The following is a 19,392-nucleotide window of genomic DNA, read 5'->3' as shown; positions in this document are numbered from 1 at the left end:
ATTTACTCAGTTAGGTGTGGGCTCTGCCTGGCTCCCAGGCTGCTGTTTGCACAGTAAACGTCACCCAATCTGTACCACCACCAGTGGACGGGAACAGCGACTGAAAGGAACCTTCTTTTGCTGGTTTCGGACACCTTGACTTGGGTTTTCAGTTTCTGTGTCATACCATGCAAATTACTGAAGGTCGCCTCAGAGGCGTCTCGTCCTAAAAGCAGTGGGCCTGGCCTGGGTCCTTTCTACGCCTGTCCAACCTCCAGAAAGCCAGACAACCTCTGAAGTCACAGGGATGCAGGTTTGAATCCCAGGTCAACCACGTGACCTTCGGCTTACCCTCTCAGAGCCTGATCATCCTCCTCTGAGAAACAGAGCCAATTCCTATCTTGCCGAGAAAAGAGAGCAGAGGCTAGGAGTTATGCACCATGCCCGGCTCATGTCCTGTAACTGTTTGCTCATGTTCTAATAGTGACTTATTTCACACATCCTCATGTTGGGTTCTTTGAAAATAAAAGGAGCTTTGTAACTTAGGAGGGCCCAAACGAGGTTTCTTGTTCTTTGTGACCCTGATTTCCCGTTACCTGGCTTCTTCTGGGAAGAGGGTTCCAAGAAAACTTTCAGAAGTAGAGAGCAAACAAACAAGGAAGATTTTAACCGGTTAAAAGAGACAGCAGATTCTGCCTTTCTCGGGAAGGCCACTGCCTATGGCTCACTCATCCACTCATTCAGTAACTTTACCTCCCTGATCGATTGATTTCCAACCAGTGGTTCCTGTTTTCCAACCAGGATATGCAAACAAAAGCACTTACTGGAAGGGAGGTCTCGGGGCCTCTGGATTTCATCAGCTGCCCACTCTCCCAGGAGAGCAGGTGGGACCAGTCGAGCCAGAGGCCAAGGCCAGGAGGCAGGCTAAACATTTCAAGGTCTGTGGGGCCTCTTCCTCTTGAGTTTTTAATTTCAATGGGATGCACATAAGAAATGCCAAGGAGGAAGCAGTTGATTTGTGGTTGCCAAGCCAAGGAGGGTACAGAAGAAAAACAAGATGAAATGGAAAAGGTCAACAACCTCATTGTGCAAAGTGAGGAAAGCTGCAGGCTCGGGGGAGGGTGGCGGGAGGGGGCACAGACGCAGATCCCAGAACCCCAGGCTCCCACCTGGCTCCTGACCCCGAGGGATAACTCCTCCAAGGGACTCAGGAGAGGGACAGCACCCCCTGAACTCAGATACCCCAATGTCCCTTCTGTCTCCTTTAAGGAGAGAAGCAGAGTAAGGAACTGGGGAGTGAGTGAGTGTGCAGAATTGAAAACCAAACAAGGGAAGGGTGGGGAGGATGGGAAGGTATCTTTTCTCTCTCTCTTTCCTGTCTCCATTTCTAAAGAAAAGTTGTTGGTTAAAATGAAAATATCAAGGAAATCTTGAAGGAGGCTAAGGATGAGGGTAAGAAAGGGGCAAAGGATGTCTCAGGAGAGTTGGAATACATATACCGAAATCCAGAAGGGTCTTCTTATCCACTCAGCCTCAGGAACGGTAGCAGGTGTCAAAGGTTGAGATATGGTGTTAGTTTCGGGTCTTTTTTAGCCCGGAATGAACTATTACTGCTTTCTTGAGATTCTAGCTCAGGGGCCAGGTGGCATCTAGCTTCTCTAGCAGGGAGAAGGAGCAGGGGGAAAAGTAAAGCTAAATCCTACACAAACTCCTGCTCATCCTTCAAGGCCTCATGAATATTACCTCCTCTTGGAAGCCTTCCCTGATGGCCCTGCAGAGCTAGGCCCCTGCTCCTCAGTCCCACCCCTAAGGGTTGCTTACAGTTATACAACATTAGTCACTTATTATCTGTCTCCTCTTCTAGATTCTGCTCCCAGAGAGGAGATAAAGGCAGCACAGCGCTCAGGATGAATGACTGACTCCAAATCAAGGTTTTTCTGGCTGTGGTTCTAATCATAGTGTTGGAAAAATCAGTTCATTGCACATGGAACAGAAAAAAAAAAAAAACAACTACTGACTGCAAATAGTTGAGCACAGGTGAAGGACGGAAATCTTCAGGAGAACCTCAAGTCAGTGTAAACTGTTCTCCTTCTTGTCCTGGTCCCTGGAAGAGTAAGGGGACATTTGCTGATCAAGATTAGGAGTGTCCCTTTAGAAAACTGTTTTCAATTTCTTCCCCCCAAATGTTTAAAGTTACACGTAGACAACACACTTCCTGCAAGCCTGAACAAAGTTGATTTTTCAGGACACTGATGAAACACACCAATTGAGAAATTTTATTTTCATCCAAAGCTGTGCCCAGGGTGGCTGTCTTCTCTACCCCTTTCTCTGTTCTGGAAAGTAAAGTCAGATTCAGAGGCCCTTTGATTTGTAAACTCACCTGGTCACCTGGAAGGTGAATCTAAAGGATCCCTGGCATGTGGCTTTGGGATGTCGGAGAACCTGCATTCATTCCTTCTGTGGCAGTGCCTGTTCCTGGACAGCGCTGCCCAGGGTGGGAGTCTGAGGCTGGCGGGTGGGCACTCCGGTCACCAGCGTTTTGTTATCTAGTGCCGAGGAGGCTGTTTGTGGGCGTGAAGGGCTCAAACAGGGGGTTATCTCTGCTGATGTCAGTTTCCTTCAGATTCCAAGACAGGGAAGGGCCGCCCCGGTAAGTGAAGGGGCTCAGACTGGACTGCCTTTGCTTCGGAGCCTGGAACAAGCTCCTTCCTGTGTTCCAGTCACTCAGGCACTGCTAGGTTGCTTTCAGGCACATGCCTGTCTTTTCGAGTAAAAACAGACAAAAACAGGGCCTCCCAGGGGGCCCAGTGGTAAAGAATTCACCTGCCAATGCAGGAGACGCAAGTTCGGATCCCTGATCCGAAAAGATCCCACGTGCTGCGGAGCTCATAAGCCCATGTGTCACAGCTACCGAGCCTGTGTTCCAGAGCCCGGAGCTGCAACTGCCGAGTCCACGTGCCACAACTACTGAAGCTCGAGCCCGTGCTGAAGCCACCACAGTGAGAAGCTGGCACACCACCACTAGCCCCTGAGATCATTCCGAAACTAAAGAAAAGCTCGCACGGCAATGAAGACTCAGGACAGCCAAAAATAAACAAATAATTTAAAACAGAAACAGACAACAACAATGAAAAAAAAGCTCTTCAAGAGATCCATGGTGTATTCCTGGTCCCCAGCAGAGCCAAGCACTAACCCCCACCCCGTGCTGTTCAAGTTTAGCAGTCGGTCCCCCACCTCTGGCTCCCATGCAGGCATAGACCATGACGAGGGCTTTTAGGAAACATGTTGTGGATCCTAAGGATTGTAATAAACTCTATAATTCTGGAACTCTAGGTTGGAAAACACAACTCGTTTTCAAACACAAAATGATTCTGTTTAGTACGAAACAACAGAGTCCCCCACTTTTTTTTCTGGCTGCGCCTTGTGATTTGTGAGATCCTAGTTCCCCGACCAGGGATTGAACCCAGGCCCTCGGCAGTGAAAGCTCGGAGCTAACCATTGGACCGCCAGGAAGGTCCCAACAGGGTCCTTTTTTAAAAAACTGCAGATCCCAACCTCTTCCTCCCCAGATCCTGCAGCCTTGCTCAGCTGTTCTGTGCAGAGCAACTCCCACGAGCCCCCCAGCCCCAGGTATGGCATCATCCAGGCCCCGCCCCGGAATCTCACCGGAGGTCACAGGTCTGTGTACCAAGGCAATGTTGGCAGTTCTCTGCTGGGAATGTTGTCCTAGGTCACACAGACAGAACCGGTCGTCGGCAGCCTGTGGCCAGGTCCAGCCCACCCAGGGGACATGCGGGCCTTTTGTCCTCTTGTTGGGGGAGGGCGAAGCTGGGGAAAACTCACCTGGTGTCCATCCCTATGACGCCTCTCCTACATGTCATCCGTCACTATGGTCCACCTTCATGGGCACTTTTCTGCATGTAATCAGTGATCAAATTTTATATTCAGACATATTTTAAAGACTTGGACCTACCATTGCTCTACTTGGCTTTCTGGGACCTGTCAAAACTCCTGGCTACCAGATATCAAAAGATAGAAGGAAGGATGAGAATTGAGTGAAACTACAAAGAGTGTGGGAATGACACGTGGTATGAAGGTGGATGACCCTTGGTGAGAGTAATAACATGAACTGTGATGCTTTCTCTGCGTCATGAGCTGTGTATAACATATTATCTTGGTCGACACTTGATTCTCATTTTCCTAACAGGGAAATTGAGGCTGAGAGAGGTCAAGTAACTTGTCCAAGGTTACCTAACTAGTATGTGTGAGAGCTGAAAACCTGCCCGATGTCCATTTGTCTATGTCGCTAGCCCAGGCCTCCAGCTCCCAGGTTGCAAGGACTGTCCTTACAGGGTCTGGAAATGGAAGATGCATGGTCTCTGTTCTAATATTCTAGGAGGCAATCGTAATTCTCGTCCTCCGCTCCCAAGGCTTTTCTCTTTTCGTATTTCTTTTATTCATCAAACCAGAGTTTGGTCCATATTTTACCCAGCTGACTCTTGGAGCTGCATAAATCCTGGATGTTTTCATGAAAAAAAGTTTATGAGAGAACAGAAAATGTACAGCTCGCTATCTTTCCCCACAGGAATATTAGATGTACAAAGGTAGCTATAAATAAAAGACAGGAGGATTTTTTCTTTTTTTAATATTCAAAGTCCCTGGGCCATTCTCAAGAAATCTTGTCTCCTACAGGCCAGGTCAGGATAAAACTCACAGCATCACCTAAAGGCAAGGCCATCTCATCAAAGAGGGAGGGATTCAATTGCTATTATTTTAGAGTCAGAGCCTCAGGGTATGTATGTGTCTGGGAAGGTTGAGTTTAGGTAAATCCAGCACTGCAGATAAATATCACTTACTGAAATTAGTCATGAAACATTTTGCAAAAACAGATATACCATACGAAAGCTAAGCAATCAAAACCAAGGCAGGATCCTAGAACAGAAAACAGAAAGTAAGGGAGAAACTGTTGAAATCCAAATAAGGTCTAGAGTTTAGTTAATAGCACTGTGTCAGTACTGGTTTCTGAATTTTGACAAATATAACAATGGTAGTGTAGGTTGAAAACACTGTGTATGTGTGCTCAGTTGTGTCCATCTCTTTGTAACCCCATGAACTGTAGCCTGCCAGACTCTTTTGTCCATAGAATTTTTCAGGCAAGAATACAGGAGTGGGTTGCCATTTCGTACTCCAGGGGCTCTTCCCAACCAAGGGACTGAACCCACGTCTTTTGTGTCTCCTGTTTGGGAGGCGGATTCTTTTTCATTGTGCCACCTAAAAAGGCTGATAACATTACGGGAAGCTAGAACTGTTTGTGTAGGGGAGTGGGGCGGGAGGGTGGCATAAGGGAATTCTATTGGCCTTGTAACTTTTCTGTTGATCTAAAATTATACCCCAAAAAAGTCTATTAAAAAAAAATTTCACAACCAGCACATTGATATTTATTTTCTTAGGACTAATGAAGGGCACCTGCCCCACTGTAACTTCTTTCAAGTAAGATAAAACTTGCTCCTCCTGCTGCCTTTGAACCTTGGTGTCAATAAAGGTACTGACAATGGAGAGTCTGTACTTTCTTCAGAAATACAAAAACAAACGTTGAGCCATTTACTGCTCTGGGTCAATGCCAACTGTAAAAGAGAGTCATGTAATATCTTTTCACTTTTCAAAGAAAACTTTTCCTTTTGTTACTGTCTGCTCCCTTTCAGGCTCTGTTTAATTTACTGAGCAAATGAACAGCAGCATGTTGCAGAAGCCAAAGGAGTATTGAATTTCTTAGAGCCTTAATACACACAAATGAACTTCAGGAAGTGTTGCAACTCTTCTCCAGAAAGGGGTGGGCAGCCCGCAGGATTGAAGGAAGCATCCGCCAGCAGGACCAGGAGGACTTCCTGCCCACGTGTTGGTGTCTTGTTACTCAGATGGTTCAAAACTGTCTGCCTTTAAACACATACTCATGAAATTAAAAGCACTAGAATCACTAGTCCTAGCAAACCAAACGACTGCATCCATTTCTCACGGGTAATGAATCCCTGTGGTTTCAGGTCAGTTTCTTAGCTGTGACAGATGGACCACAGTCATGTAAAAGGACAATGTTACGGGGAAGGGGAACTGGGTGAGGGGTGTAGGTAGCACTTTCTGACTAAAATACAACTTTGATTCTATTAAGGAAATAAAAATAGTGTATACAGACTTTGGCTTTTCACTCTTTCCCTTATCATTTAAGAATTTTTCATTTCTCTTTGTGAGACCATAAAAAGTTGTCTTACAATTTTTTGCTCTCCTTTACCATCCAGTTGGTGTTTATAACAATAAGCCATGTAGCACTTTCCTGCTAGAATCTGTCTCTTGACTATAGCATGAGTGCCTATAAAATAAGATACCAGGCATAGGCATAGGACACAGGCATCTTTAACAGTGAGTGTCAAAATCATGGTATCAAGGAGCCAGGATTCCTGAAATCTATTCCCATTATTGTCCTGGACCATTTTAATATCTATTTTGTCAATGAACAGGGAGATTACAAAGATGAGTCAGATGTAGTCCCTGCCTTCAGGGAGCTTACAGTTTAACATGGAGATCTAGGTAGGTAGGCAGTACTGCCGATAATCATAGGCAGCAAGTTTAGAGCAGTGGATCTTAACAGTGGGTGGAGGGGGAGGTCTTGGCTCTCAGGGACACTGATCATGTCCAGAGACAATTCTGGTTGTCGTAATGGGCAAGAGTGGGGGTGGGGTGCTACTGGCATCTAGTGAATGCTAGCAAAATTTCACAATGCACAGGACAGCGCCTCACCCCACAACAAAGGATTGTGCAGCCCCAAATGTCATTAATGATGAGGTTGGGAAACTAAGGTTTAAACAGAGAGAGGAAAAGGACATTCCAGGAAAATGATGGGACTGTAGTATGGGACAGATAGATAAGCTGGAAAAGCGTAGCTTTAAGATGATTATTTTGCCCCTTAGAACTTACAGGTTGTTTTTTTTTTTTTTTTCTGGCCACAAAATAGTGATGCTATAATGCTAAGTCGGAGAAGGCAATGGCACCCCACTCCAGTACTTTTGCCTGGAAAATCCCATGGACGGAGGAGCCTGGTGGGCTGTAGTCCACGGGGTCGCTAAGAGTTGGACACGACTGAGTGACTTCACTTTCACTTTTCCCTTTTATGCATTGGAGAAGGAAATGGCAACCCACTCCAGTGTTCTTGCCTGGAGAATCCCAGGGACGGGGGAGCCTGGTGGGCTGCCGTCTCTGGGGTTGCACAGAGTCGGACACGACTGAAGCAACTTAGCTGCAGCATAATGCTAAGTGCCTCATCTCTTTTCCTGGTATTGGAAGGGAACTGACAAAAATTTTGTCTCTGGGATCCACCTACTTCCTGTCACTCTACTTCTTCAGCAGTACTAGTAGCCCATTCACAAGAACAACAAAGACAGTGTTTGGAAAATCTGACTTAGGGCATCGTGTAAGTAAGTGTCTGTAAAAGTGAGGATTGTGTTGTATGGCAGATAATAAAAACCCAGGCACCATGATAATTCTACTTGTCACATGTAACTTGGGATCTGTAAGCAGGCAGTCTAGAACTAGGTCAGGGCTAGATGACCACTCTCTGACGGCATCAGGAACCCAGCCTCGTTCTGTCTTTACTCTCTGACATCCTTAGTTTGTGGCTTCCTCCCTCATGTTTGCAGGGTGGCTGATGAATGTCTCAATCTTTCCACTGTCATCAGCATTGCAGGCAAGCAGCACTGCCCGGGGGAAAAAGGGGCAACAGTCAAAAGGCGTAAGGCCTCCCGCAGAGCCTTCATTTAACAAGCTTTCCCGGAATCCTCTCTGCCTACTACTTCCACTTACCACTGGCCTGAACTTCATTCCACATCTACTCAGAGTTTCCAGGGAATTGGGAAGCTGAATGTTTTCAGTTAGGCAACCTGTACAAAAGTATTATTATTATTTTTTTATAAGAAAAATAGAATATATGCTGCGTAAATAACTAGAAATATTGCCTTAGTGCCTTAAAATGAGCACATTCCAGGCTTTAGTAATGAGTCCAAGACAGACCAGCTTTGTCTTGAATTCTGCTTTCAAGAAAATGGTATTATGTAGCAATCTGCCAGAGTAATTTAAAAGATGTTCTGTCTTTTAAAGCATATTGCAGACAACCTAACAGTTTAATAGCCATTTAAAAATATATTTATTTGAATGTCTAATGTGTACTCAGCACTATACTAAACACAAAGAAGTGTAACACATGCTTCTGTTTCTAATGAGCTTTTTGAAATCCAGTTGGAGAAACATGACAATGTGTACACAAATGGAAAGCTAGGTAACAATCAAAGAGTTAAATAACAATCTGTACTAGCAGTCTAAGAAAGCCTTGTGGGACTTCCCTGGTTGCTGAAGAATCCACCTAGGAATGCAAGGGGACACGGGTTTAATCCCTGGCCCAGAAAGACCCCACATGCCACTGGGGAACTAAGCCTATGCACCACAGCTACTGAGCCCATCTGCCCTAAAGCGCGCGTTCCAACACGAGAGAAGCCACCACCACGAGAGGCCCCAACACTGAGGCCGGCGCACAGCCAGCGAAGGCCAGCGCAGTCAGGAATAAAGTTTTTGTTTTTTTTAAAGAAAGGAAATCACTGTGGTAACAATTTAAGGAAGAATCATCTATGGATCCTAGAACTGTGAGTGAAAATCTAATGAGGAACAGGATAGCTAGAAATCTTAAAATATCTTTCTTATTAAGTACCAGTACTAATTAACTTCAGGGGGTACTATGGTAACCAATTGGTAAGAATTAACATCACTAGTTTTGGGACAAATGGTCATCTTGTGTCTCCTGATAAGATGCACTGAGAAGAGCACAGCACCATCTGTGTATTCCTGCCCATTCTACTTTCCTTACAGGTTTTATCTCAATGCAACATAGTTTTATGCTTAAAAGTCTATTGTTGATTACCTAATAGGCTACCTTGGACAAAAAATACATATATTTAAGTATTTTAAAGCTTTTTTCAAACCATAAAAAATTATTCTGCATGGAGCTATTGTAACAATTTAAATTATGACAAATTTTATAAGCCTTACCAAAACAACTTATATTCCAAATTTTGGTAATTATTAAACACACAGCAGATTAATAGTACTTATTGCTAGAGTGAGGCAGGATTCAGCATTAACTTTATTCCTTTTTTTTTTTTCATTAAAAGAGTGCCCCCAAACTTTGTTTGTATACCTAAATGGATAAGTAAGGAAGGCATATTTGGTTATAACAATGCCCTTCAATTGTCTGAACATCTTTCGACTTAGAAGCTAATGATAATGATTTATCATTAAAAATTATGGTATTGAAGTCTTTGCTGACAACTCAAAGGAGTAGAACCAATGGAATTAGAAAGGGATTTGATACTCAGTGATGAAGGTCATTTCCTTTTCCCATCTCATCACTAGTAGCTTGATAGGTCTATTTGTTCCTGCTGCTGCTGCTGCTAAGTCGCTTCAGTCGTGTCCGACTCTGTGCGACCCCAGAGACGGCAGCCCACCAGGCTCCCCCGTCCCTGGGATTCTCCAGGCAAGAACACTGGAGTGGGTTGCCATTTCCTTCTCCAATGCATGAAAGTGAAAAGTGAAAGTGAAGTCACTCAGTCGTGTCCAACTCTTAGCGACCCCATGGACTGCAGCCCACCAGGCTCCTCCGTCCATGGGATTTTCCAGGCTAGCCCCAGACATTTTTCTACCTCAGGGCAGTACACCTTGGGAAGATTAAGCATGAGTGTAGAGTGTTACAATGGAGACTGAAAAAGAGAGGTGGGAAAAAGAATAAATAGGCAGGAACTTCCCTGGGGGTTCAGTGGCTAGGACTCAGTGCTCCTAATTCAGGGGGCCTGGATTTGTTCCCTGGTCAGGAAACTAGATCCTACATGATGCAACTAAGAGTTTGCCTGCCACAACTAAGACTCCAACTTTAGGATTAGGCTTAAGACCTGGTGCAGCCAAATAAAAAATTAAAAAAAAAAAAAAAAGAATCGCTTGCCACCTGTGGTCAGTGGTTCCTGTAGTAGATAGAGCAGTTCTTGAATTTTAGCTTCAGATTGCTTCTGGGTTGTTTTGGTGTATTTTTTTTTTTTTGCATTGACATTTATTTAGACTTAACGTTCTAAATTAAGAGGAGAAGCGGATGAAGGAGGATGAGATGGTTGGACAGCAACACCAACTCTACAGACATAAGTTTGAGCAAGCTCCGGGAGTTGGTGATGGACAGGGAAGCCTGGTGGGCTGCAGTCCGTGGGGTCGCAGAGTCAGACATGACTGAGCTACTGAACTGAATTGAATGTTCTACTCTTTCTTGCATTTCACAAAGACTAAGAACTTTGTGTTTTGTATATTTTAGAGCTCTAATCACAAGTGCCTTGTTTTAAAATATTAATGGCATCTGATGCAAGAATTATCAGAGTAACCTTACAGAAAGGATATAAAACTGTTCAAAGGTTTGGACAAGAGTGTTCATGATTCCACGGAGAGAAATCAGCACTGGGTCCAATGACTGGTTTTGAGAATGATTTAACATGTTTATCAAAGATTTTTTTAAAAGGGCCTTGAAAACAAACCTGGGGGAGTTAGTTTCAACATTCTATTTCTACCCCATTGACCAAGACTAAAATGCAATCCTCCTTTCCTCCTCTGCCCCAGCTCTTGTACCTTTTCCATATAGTTACTTATTTACACCATGCTGGACTGATAAAATCCTCATGCATTTTCAAGTCTAAATGATTTAAATTTCTTTTAGTTGCCTTGAGATTTCTTACACAGTGCCAGACATTCTTTTGGTCTTCACAAATATTAACTTAAAAGTCTTCATGACATTTACATGGCTTTTCTCAGAACCTCTTACAGCTTTTCAAGGTCCTTTAACAGGAACATGTATGTCTTAACCAGAAAGCATTGCAAGGAATTTCCCCCAAATGTTCCAGGGCCAGGAGTGAGTCCTACCCTGCATGCACTTTAGGACCCAGTTAGCTCAAGGCTGATGAGGTTAAAAGGGAGGCTGGCTGCTTTGTCCTGTTCTCTGATCAGCTCCTATCTCTTTTCCAGTCAAAGGAAGCAGCCTGTGCTCAGGATGCTCTGAGGTGGGCCGATCAGTTTAAATAAAATCACTGAGTTTACTCCTCCGGTTTGGAGGAAGAAAATACTAGGAAACTCACAGTCCAGCCCTGGGGATGACCGAAACCATGCCTTAAAGGGGCCTGTATATTGAGAGATTGAATTTTCATTCATTCCTTCATCCCAACTTGTTTTCTCACCACCAAAAGATAACTGAAAAGCTAGTCTGACTTAATAACACCAAAGAACTACCTGGAAGCATTCTTTCACTCTTTGCCTACCTTCCAGTCACCAGAGATTCACTCACTTCTGGGTCCCTTTAGGGCTTTCTCCGGTGGCTCAGTGGTAAGGAATCCACCTGCCAATGCAGGATCTTTAGCTTCCACCCTTAGGTTGGGAAGATCTCCTGAAGGAAATGCCGACCCACTCTAGTTATTCTTGCCTGGTAAATCCCATGGACAGAGGAGCCTGGCAGATTACAGTCCATGGGGTCACAAAACAGCGGAACACGACTCAGCCACTAAAGAACAACATCCCTAAGAACCTAAAACAGTGCTAAGCACAGAGTAAAGAAAGGGTTGCTTCGTGATTCCAGGGAACTTAACATTTTATAATTTGCTTCAAAAAAGTGAAAATGCCTGTGGAGGGCGTTTCCTCAGGTTTCTCCATTTTAATATTCCTGTGTCTAAACTGGTCCCCAGCTACAGTTCGGAGGCCCCTTTTTCACAAGTACCCCACCCCCACTCCCTTTGCGCCATAACAGGCAGGCAGGAGCCCTGAATCTCCTATCTTTTATACACATTTTTTTTTTGTCTTTTCATAAATAAATACACGCTCATAGCTGAAAGTTTAGAGAGGCAAAGAGAAACGAAATTACAGGCACTCCTGCATTCTGAGAGAACATCACCAATGGTTTATTAAACCTTCACTATGAGGTAAATCTAGTTTTAAAACGGGCGATCTCACTCCCTAAGGACTTACTTCGCGGAATTTCTCTGCAGGCTATTTTTTTCCTAACCCAAGGCCAGATTCGCGCTACCCTTTGGATTTTCCACTCAGCCCCGGGCCCGAAGTGGCGCACAAGATACAGTTTTCTCAGGCGGGGATAAAAACCTCCGTCAAAATTCCTCAGTCCGGAAACCTAGCGGTTTCTAATTAAACTCTCCGTCAGCATAGGGGGGGGAAATCCATTTAGTGAGGAAACTCCGCCTTGTTCCGGACCCTTCCTCAAGTTCCCGGGCCCCACCCCCACCCTGCTCTCAGGGACCCCGCACCTGCTCCTAGACTTCTGTCTGTGGCCACCGCGCAAAAGGCTCGGGTGCCCCCTGCGCAAGACCTCGGTGGCCACAATGGACGCCCTGGTCCCGCCCCCTCAGGATCCGCCGGGCCAATGGGCGCAGAGGTAGGCTTGCGTCACGAGGCGCTGGCCAATCGAGAAGGGCCACGATCGTAGAAAGGCTGGGCCCGGCGGGGCCGGCCCACTGGGCAGCGGCGGCGCGCACTGGCGTAGACACGCTCCGGCCATGGTGGTGGTTGCACCCGCGCAGAGCCCGGCCGCCGGGGCCCCTAAAGTACTGCTTCTGTCCGGCCAGCCCGCTGCTACCGGCGGAGCCCCGGCAGGCCGGGCTCTGCCGGTCATGGTGCCGGGCCAGCAAGGGGCCAGCCCGGAGGGGGCGAGCGGGGTTCCGCCCCAGGCGCGCAAGCGACAGCGCCTCACGCACCTGAGCCCCGAAGAGAAGGCGCTGCGGAGGTGGGCGAGCGTCGGGGGTTTGGGGACCGAAATCGAAGGCGGGACAGGGGCCTGGGGTCGCGCTGACCGCCTGCAGCGTTCGGGCGCCGGTGTCTGGCCGGTCCGCTGCCAGCGTGGCGCGGCGCGGCGCGGCGCGGGGCGGGGCGGGGCAGGGCAGGAAGTCTGGACTGGCCGATCCATTGCGCTAGGTGGAGTCCAGGGCAGCGCAGGCTTTTTTTATTTCTTTCGTTTCTGTCTCGTTAGAGATGACCAGAGCAGGGTACGCTGGCACCTGTGTTCCAGGCCCTTTAGCCGTGTGACCACAGACCCCTGGTTCAGCTTCTCTAAACTTGGGCTGTGACGTGGAGCCATGGGTTTACCTACTTTTTTGGAGGCTCACGGAGCTGAAATGCCAGCTGTTGAAGGGACTGTAAGCACTATGAGGCTCCTCAGTCAGTCTCTGCGTCCTTAAAAATGGTTATCTACTTCCCGAGGTCGCTGGGGCTGTGGAGAAATGCCTAGTACTTACTCCTTCGTAAATGTTATTATGATCAGTGTGCTTTTTTGTGATTTATGAAGTGCCCCCTGGACCAGACATGAGCCTTGGCTTTCACCACCAGGAGGAAAGTCGCATCAGCCTCTCTCTCTTAGAAGTTAGGTTGTTACGTTATCGGCTGCAGTAGCGCGATTGCAGCCTTCGCTAGGTTTAATCAGTCCTGGTTGGATCCTTTTTGAGGGGACTGTAATCAGGAAGCGATGGGAAATAGAAAGGGGAGGGGAAAATATCTTATGATGCAAAATGAGTAATACTTGTGTCCAGCCTGTGCTGTGGCGGGGACGAGGCTGAGGTGGGTGACGCAATACGGGGGAGGATAAGTAGGTACTGCTAGCTAGATCCACAGAAGGTCGATTTTTTTTTTTTTTTTGGTTTTCTTTTATTGAGGGGAGGAGCCTGAAGTGTATTTTACCATTACTGTATACCGTAAATTAAAGTGAAAGCACCAGCTGGCCAAGTTTTCAAATAAATAAGGTTTGAGATGATTTAGTGTGGTATGTCTCTTTCTTTTCTCAGGAAACTGAAAAACAGAGTAGCAGCTCAGACTGCCAGAGACCGGAAGAAAGCTCGAATGAGTGAGCTGGAGCAACAAGTGGTAGATTTGGAAGAAGAGGTAAAAATACTTATGGCCAAACACTTTATCTTACATCCATTGTGTAGCTTTCCCTGGTGAATGGTTGGTTGTTTCATCTCCTTTAGAATACAATTGGATGTATTGTTAAAAGTTAAGCAAGTCTAAGTTAGGGTAGATTGGTAGTTTGTTAAGTGGTGAAGCTTGATGAGAACAGAAGTGATTGACCCTCTGGTATTTGGTGCTAGATCAGTCTAAATCGATTGTCGGTGAATTACAGCATTAGAACAATGTTTAATCAACTAGTACTAAGAAATGAGTAAAAGCTGATAGGAAATCATTGCTTAAATTTTCCTGATTTAGTCCACCAACGGTTCCCTTCCCCTTCTTGGGCCCACTTGTTACCTAAACTTAAATTGTTGCCGGTTACACATCTTGAATACATAAAGAGTATTTGTGTTGTTCTTTTTTTTAAACGTGTTAATTTTACAGCTCACCACTACCACTTTTATTATTACCTGCCAGTTCACGATAGGATTTTTTAAACCATCACATCTAAATTAAAGCTACTAGTTACTCTTTGCTGAGGTCTCTATCAGTAGTTGGGGGCACTTTGTTATATGTGACCCTCATGTAATGGCACTTCTTAAATAGCTTATTTTTTATATTTATGACCTTGCCTTCTGATATGTACTATGAACAACTGTGTAGAGTTTTCCAAAAGATCCAGGAGAAGGAAGGAAAACCTGCTGTAGTGAAACTGTCAGGTGTGCTCTTAAAGTGAAAGAATGAGATGTTTTAATAGTGTCTTCTGAACTTTCTTCCAGAACCAAAAACTTTTGTTAGAAAATCAGCTTTTACGAGAGAAAACTCATGGCCTTGTAGTTGAGAATCAGGAGTTGAGACAGCGGTTGGGAATGGATGCCCTAGTGACTGAAGAGGAAGCAGAGACCAAGGTGAGTTATGTCCTTTATTTGGTGCCATATGTAAGAACTGGTTTTAAGTGACATAACCTCTTTAAGGATATTCATTTTTCAAGGGTATAGTGAATAGTACTAAGTCCTAATAACTGGAATAAGTTACACGACTCTCTTTAAGAGCAAGTACTAACAAATGCCGGTAGCTGACGTGTCTACAATGCCAGCATTGAGGAGAACCAGGATAAGAGTGGCAGTCAAACCTGACTTTGAATGCTACTAAAATTAAAATAGCTCTTTGATGAATATGAATAAGAGAAGGGATTCTTTGTGATAGACATACCTTTCTGATGGAAGCGTGATGTGTGGGTTTTAATTTATGGCAAATCCAGTGATAACAGATATGTGGTCTAAGGTTGACTGGCAGTTCTGCTTTAAAAGTAATGTTCAGAACAAACTTTAAAAATAATAACATGGGTTCGACCCCTGAGTTGGGAAGATTCCCTGGAGTAGGAAAGGGCTTTCCACTCCAGTATCTTGCCTGGAAAATTTCATGGATAGAAGAGCCTGCTGGCTACAGTCCATGTGGTTGTAAAAGGTTGGACACGACTGAGTGTCTGAGTACAGCACTATCCAAAAATATTATGGGCCTCAATTCACTACAGAACTTTATTACTAGGGATGTTACTCTTATTGAGAATATAAATAAGATAATAATTAAGAATAATAGTCCTGCCTGAATCTTAGCTTGGGGAAGAAAAACATTTCATCGTACAGAGAATAAAAAGAAGTTAGCCTTACCTCTCTTTTCTTTTCTTCAAGGAAGACTCAAAAAAATGGAAATACCAGATGTGTAAGGGAAAGATTTCAGCTCTAAAGAATAATTTTCTAGGGACTTCCCTGGTGGTCCAGTGGCTAAGACTCTGTGCTCCCAATGCAGGGGCCCAGGTTTGATCCCTGGTCAGGGAACTAGATCCCACATGCTGTCAAGTCAGACCCAGCACAGCCAAAATAAATGAATTTTAAAAAAGTTTTTTTAGCTTTCTTAAAAGTTGAGAATCAATCTCCTGGCAAGCATTTCCCTGGGGACACCCAGCCGTTGGAGCTGTTCACTGACTGATCTTTCCTTCCAGGGGAATGGAGCGGGGCTGGTGGCCGGGTCTGCTGAGTCCGCAGCACTCAGACTACGTGCACCTCTGCAGCAGGTGCAGGCCCAGTTGTCACCCCTCCAGAACATCTCCCCATGGACTCTGATGGCATTGACTCTTCAGACTCTGAGGTAGGGCTTACTCAGATTTTACTAAAGAGCTGTTTACTCGGTTCCGTCTGTGTGATGCCTGACACCCCTAACCAGACAGATGCGGGCAGTGCAGGTTTGGTTGAGTTGGGGCTGAACATTGACTACCTCCCTGTTCCCAGGTGGTCTAGGACATGAGTGAAGGGTACATGAGTGGGTCTGGTGGGTCCCAGAGATCATCCTGTAGCAGAAGGATTAGTTTACATTATGGAACACTAAGGTCAGTTCTCAGTGTACTCTTTAGCAGTTGAATGCCATTTATTTTTCCTTTTCTAGTCTGACATCCTGTTGGGCATTCTGTTCAACTTGGACCCAGTCATGTTCCTCAGATGTCCTTCCCCAGAGTCTGCCAGCCTGGAGCAGCTCCCAGAAGTGGACCCAGAAGGACCCAGTTCCTTACCGGCCTCCCCTTCTCCATCCCTGGGGACGTCATCAGCCAAGCTGGAAGCCATTAATGAACTGATTCGTTTTGATCACGTATATACAAAGCCCCTAGTCTTAGAGATGCCCTCTGAGACAGAGAGCGAAGCTAATGTAGTGAAAATTGAGGAAGCACCTTTCAGCCCCTCAGAGAAAGATCACCCTGAATTCACAGTCTCAGTGAAGGAAGAACTTGTAGAAGATGACTTCATTCCAGAGCTGGGTATCTCAGATCTGCTTTCAACCAGCAACTGCCTGAAGCCATCTTCCTGCCTGCTGGATGCTTACAGTGACTGTAGCTATGAGGGTTCCCCTTCTCCCTTGAGTGACATGTCCTCCCTGCTTGATGCAGACCATTCTTGGGAGGACCCTTTTGCCAGTGAACTCTTTCCCCAGCTGATTAGTGTCTAAGGAGTGATCCAGTACTGATGCTCTTGACTGTGACACTGCCTGGAGGACAGCACAAAGGCCTGTGCTTCATCCAAAAAGCCAAAGTAGAGGGGGTGTGGTCCTAGAGAATTCCTTTAAAGTATTTGTTCAAGCCTCCTAGGTCACCCCAAATATTGTCTTTTGACCTTTAGTGGTCCAGGGTACATAGATACATTACTGTGATCCAGAATTACAGCTTCTGAGGGTGTACCTTTATCTTAAGGGCGGTGGTTTGCCCTGAAGTACTTACACAAGGGTCACGCGATAAGTGTTTCAGACATGGAGTTAACGAATGGTCCTTTATCAGTTTCTCTTTTCCCTTCTCAGCATCCCAGGCTTGCCTCCGACTTTAGGTCCTTTAGTTTGCTTCTGCAAGCGGAACACCTACCTGAGGGGGCTCCTTTTCCCTCATGTACAGTTCAAATAAAGATCAAGAATCTTTTGTAAAATTACAGAAAACTACTATGTAAATGCTCGATGAAATCTTTCCGTGCTAGTGTAACTTTTGGACGGTGCTTTCTCCATTTATTTAAAACTACCTGTGCAATTAAAAAGTACAATGCAGTGTCTTTGTTCTCCGAATGTTTCTTGAACTTTTCAAGTCTTCTTGTTCTTTGCGGGTGTTTCACTGCCGTGGTAGTGATTTATCCAACTTCACTGAGCCACTTTTTACAGTGAGTGAAGGCCTTTCCCCCTTAATTACCGCCTGCTTCAGTTCCTGGCTGCCCTAAGTAATACATTCTGACCAGTAACTATATTTGAGACAGTTTCTTCAGCCTAACTGACCAATATTACAGCTAATAAATGGTAGAGCTAGAACATTTAACCGTTTTGCCATAACATCTTGTTACAGAAGGACATGCTATTAAGTATCAATATGGCTATTGATATTACAGAGATTAAGAGCATTTTTTAGACTCAGACTCCCTGAGTTCAACTCTCCCACCCATTTAGCTGGGTGATCTTGGGCATAAAATACCACTTATTTCCTCATCTCAAAATACCTTATTTGCCCACCTCTAAGGGGTATGATAGTATCTCTAAAGGCTACTAGAGGATTCAAATAAATGATGCATTATAAGCACCTTGTACAAAGCCGGGCACCATCCCAAAAGTTGATGGTTATCTCCTATTCCACTTTGGAAGGGTTTTAATCTCTTAAAAGAGTTATATACACTATAGAACATGTTTCACAAAAGAATGAACCTGTTCAAGAAAACATCCTAGAGACAATATGACCTTCAAATTACAGACTTAATAACCTCATCATGCTGCCTCTTTTCCTCGGGAAACCACTTAAGATATTAAAGGAGTTCCCTAATTGATAAAAATTATTTCACCCATGCCAGCATTCTATGCCAGTATTTACTGACTACCTCCAGGGAGGTCAGTGAAGATGGGATTCAAAGAATCCCAAGTAGCAAGGCACAGCAGGCTATGGTTTCAACCAAGTATATTAATACAAAGGAATGCCTTTGGTGTGACTGGGAGCATGCCCAGAAGCACACTAGTAGGCAAGACAATCTATGGTCACTGATGGCCAGAGTTCAGTCCTAGTGCCTAGCAGTGCAAACGTGTTTAAGCTCTGGGTTTCTGTTTTGTAAATATAAGAACAGGCTTCCAGCTGCCCCCACAATTAAAAACCTTATCACTTGATTTTTAGAACTGAAAACTTCAAGTGCTGAGAATCTATTTAGGGATTAAGTAAATGTGGGTTTCCCAGGTGTGTCTGTAGTAAAGAATCTGCCTGCCAAGCAGGAAATATGGGTTTGATCCCTGGGTTGGGAAGATCCCCTGGAGAAATAGGAATCCATTCCAGTATTCTTGCCAGGGAAATCCCATGGACAGAGGGGCCTGGCAGGCTCCAGTCCATAGGGTCATATAAAGAGTTGGACACAACTGAGTGACTCAACAACACAGGCAAAGGTACAGATATGTTTTAGCTTTCAAAATTATAGAACAAGCATCTGAAGATTGGGGTTCAGGTAATTTACATTAAGTGACATCATGAAAGAAACAGCTGTATTAACAGGAATAACGCACAAGAGTATAGATTATTTGAGTGTTCATTTCCTGCACAGATGGGTTGAAAATGACTCAACACTGTGCTCAGACCTGAGAAAACACCTGACATTCAAGGGTATCTTCATATTGAAACACTAAATTGAATAGTTAAAAAATGAAAATCAGGATCTTTCCCCACAAAACCAAAGCAAGATTCCTATTAAAAGCCAAGTTGTCCATAGTTCTGATTAAAACAAACAGGTGACAGATGGCTAGACACCAATTCCCTGACCCTTCAGACACCAACGTGTGCCTGCCTTCCTGCTTTCCTAGCAGGTGTGCTGCGGGCACAGGCAACGTAGGGACAGACGTGTAGGCAGAGGACATTCCTAC

The 19,392-nt window shown here is 45.0% G+C and overlaps 1 protein-coding gene and 1 long non-coding RNA gene across 2 annotated transcripts; both read left to right on the top strand.

The window, feature by feature from the left end:
- Nucleotides 1-780: 780 nt before the first annotated feature.
- LOC147355714 (uncharacterized) lies at nt 781-1,989 on the top strand. The gene is made up of 2 exons (XR_015144715.1): nt 781-1,072; nt 1,844-1,989. It is a non-coding gene; the product is annotated as an uncharacterized LOC147355714 (long non-coding RNA).
- A 10,595-nt stretch (nt 1,990-12,584) lies between these two features.
- Nucleotides 12,585-17,559, top strand: XBP1 (X-box binding protein 1). Its single transcript, XM_086348508.1, is given in 6 exon segments — nt 12,585-12,826; nt 13,878-13,974; nt 14,760-14,888; nt 15,983-16,042; nt 16,045-16,128; nt 16,423-17,559. Coding segments are annotated over 6 exon segments (1,152 nt in total). The 5' UTR covers nt 12,585-12,599; the 3' UTR covers nt 16,978-17,559.
- Nucleotides 17,560-19,392: the final 1,833 nt, after the last annotated feature.

This window comes from Bos grunniens, chromosome 17 (genome assembly GCF_055505025.1).
Source record: "Bos grunniens cultivar Pamir isolate PY7600 chromosome 17, Bosgru_T2T1.0, whole genome shotgun sequence".
NCBI classification, from domain to species: Eukaryota; Metazoa; Chordata; class Mammalia; order Artiodactyla; family Bovidae; genus Bos; species Bos grunniens.
Note: the sequence above shows the minus strand (reverse complement) of the source record. Positions and strands in the feature narration are given on the sequence as shown.